Source organism: Antrostomus carolinensis, unplaced genomic scaffold, assembly GCF_000700745.2.
Source record: "Antrostomus carolinensis isolate BGI_N321 unplaced genomic scaffold, ASM70074v2 scaffold25260, whole genome shotgun sequence".
NCBI lineage: Eukaryota > Metazoa > Chordata > Aves > Caprimulgiformes > Caprimulgidae > Antrostomus > Antrostomus carolinensis.
In genome coordinates this window covers 2238-3718 of record NW_010290921.1, presented here as the reverse complement: position 1 = coordinate 3718, position 1481 = coordinate 2238, and the positions used below count along the sequence as shown (strand labels likewise).

The 1481-nt window shown below is 49.4% G+C and overlaps 1 protein-coding gene across 1 annotated transcript in view; it reads left to right on the top strand.

Annotated features, from left to right (window-relative positions):
- SETD6 (SET domain containing 6, protein lysine methyltransferase) overlaps window positions 1-1199 on the top strand; it is a gene marked incomplete at its 5' end in the record, with an annotated part of 3301 nt that extends 2102 nt beyond the window's left edge. Inside the window, one exon of the mRNA XM_010174869.2 lies at window positions 703-1199. Coding sequence (XP_010173171.2) covers window positions 703-1014 — 312 coding nt within the window. The remainder of the gene's footprint in view (window positions 1-702) is intronic.
- Window positions 1200-1481: the final 282 nt, after the last annotated feature.

The following is a 1481-nucleotide window of genomic DNA, read 5'->3' as shown; positions in this document are numbered from 1 at the left end:
CCCTACACCAGGTTGTACAGGAAACTGTCCAGGTGGGTTTTGAACATCTCCAGAGATGGAGACTCCACACCCTCTCTGGGCAGCCTGTCCCAGGGCTCCGGCACCCTCACAGTAAAGAGGTTTTTCTTTAACTTTGTCTGGAACTTGGTGTTCCAGTTTTTGCCCATTGCCCCTTGTCCTGTCACTGGGCACCACCAAAAAGAGCCTGGCCCCATCCATTTGGCCCCCACATTTCAGATGTTTATAGACATTGATCAGGTCCCCTCTCAGGCTGCTCTTTTCCAGTCCCAGCTCTCTCAGCCTCTCCTCACACAGGAGATGCTCCACTCCATCATCTTGGTGGTTCTGTGCTGGACTCTCTCCAGAAGATCCCTATCCCTCTTGAACTGAGGGGCCCAGAACTGGACACAACACTCCAGATGTGGCCTCACCAGGGCAGAGCAGAGGGGCAGAACCTCCCTCAACCTGCTGGTCACACTTTTTAATGCACCCTTTTAATGTCCTTTAAGTCTGTTCCCGTTCGCTGTTTGAATGTTCTAACCCACAAGTTACTTGTGATGAGTTCTCTAAGACAGTTTGACCATCTCACTTTTTGTGCAGCTGAGGAATAACTCACCTGCTCTGCCTGGCTCACTTTGTAGAGCAGAAAGCCTGATGCACTCCTGCTGCCAGTGACTTGTCTCTTTGCCTGGGTCATCACAGGTGCTGTGCATGTCAGAAGAAGAATTCAAGGAGTATAAGGAACAAGATGGCTGGGAAGATGACAGTGAGGAAGAGGAAAACTCCACCCTTTCTTATGAAGCTCTCTCCAGACTTAAAACCCCTTGCAAGGAGCTCCTTTACGACAGTGTGCTGCTGACTCTGGAGTCCTACGGATCAGATTTGAAAGCGGAGCAGGACTTGCTAAATAACAAGGAGGCTTATGAGAAGCTGAGTCGAAGGGAGCAGCAAGCTCTGCACGTGCGCTATGGACAGAAAAGGATCTTGCATCAGCTGCTAGAGCTGGTACACTAGAAACCTCGCTGCTGTGAGACATGAACTGCCCGGAACTGTGCTCAGGAAAGGAAGGTCAAGCCTTTGGCCATCTCTTCCACAGCAGCAAGAACAGATGGCAAGATTAAATATGGGTCCACTTGTCCCTTGAATGACACATGGCTTTTTAGCTACCTCCACATAAACAAATTTTCCACAGCACAGAAGTGGGTTTGGGTGGCGTTATCTTACAATGAGAGCTCTGGAGCACAACCACCACCTTCTTCTAGAGGACTTAAGAACACTGAGATCTTCTAATGGCTGCTTTAGGAAGCCAGACCTACTCCTGTCAGACAGTAACAAGTGGATTCTCTCATTTAGCATTAGGAATTTAAGGCAAGAACTGCTCCTTGTCCAGGTGAAGAGGGCAGAAATCCAGCTGGTGGCTCTTAACCTTACAGAGGTTCCGAGTAAACATCTGGCAGGTGGAGATGCTGACAACACTGAAC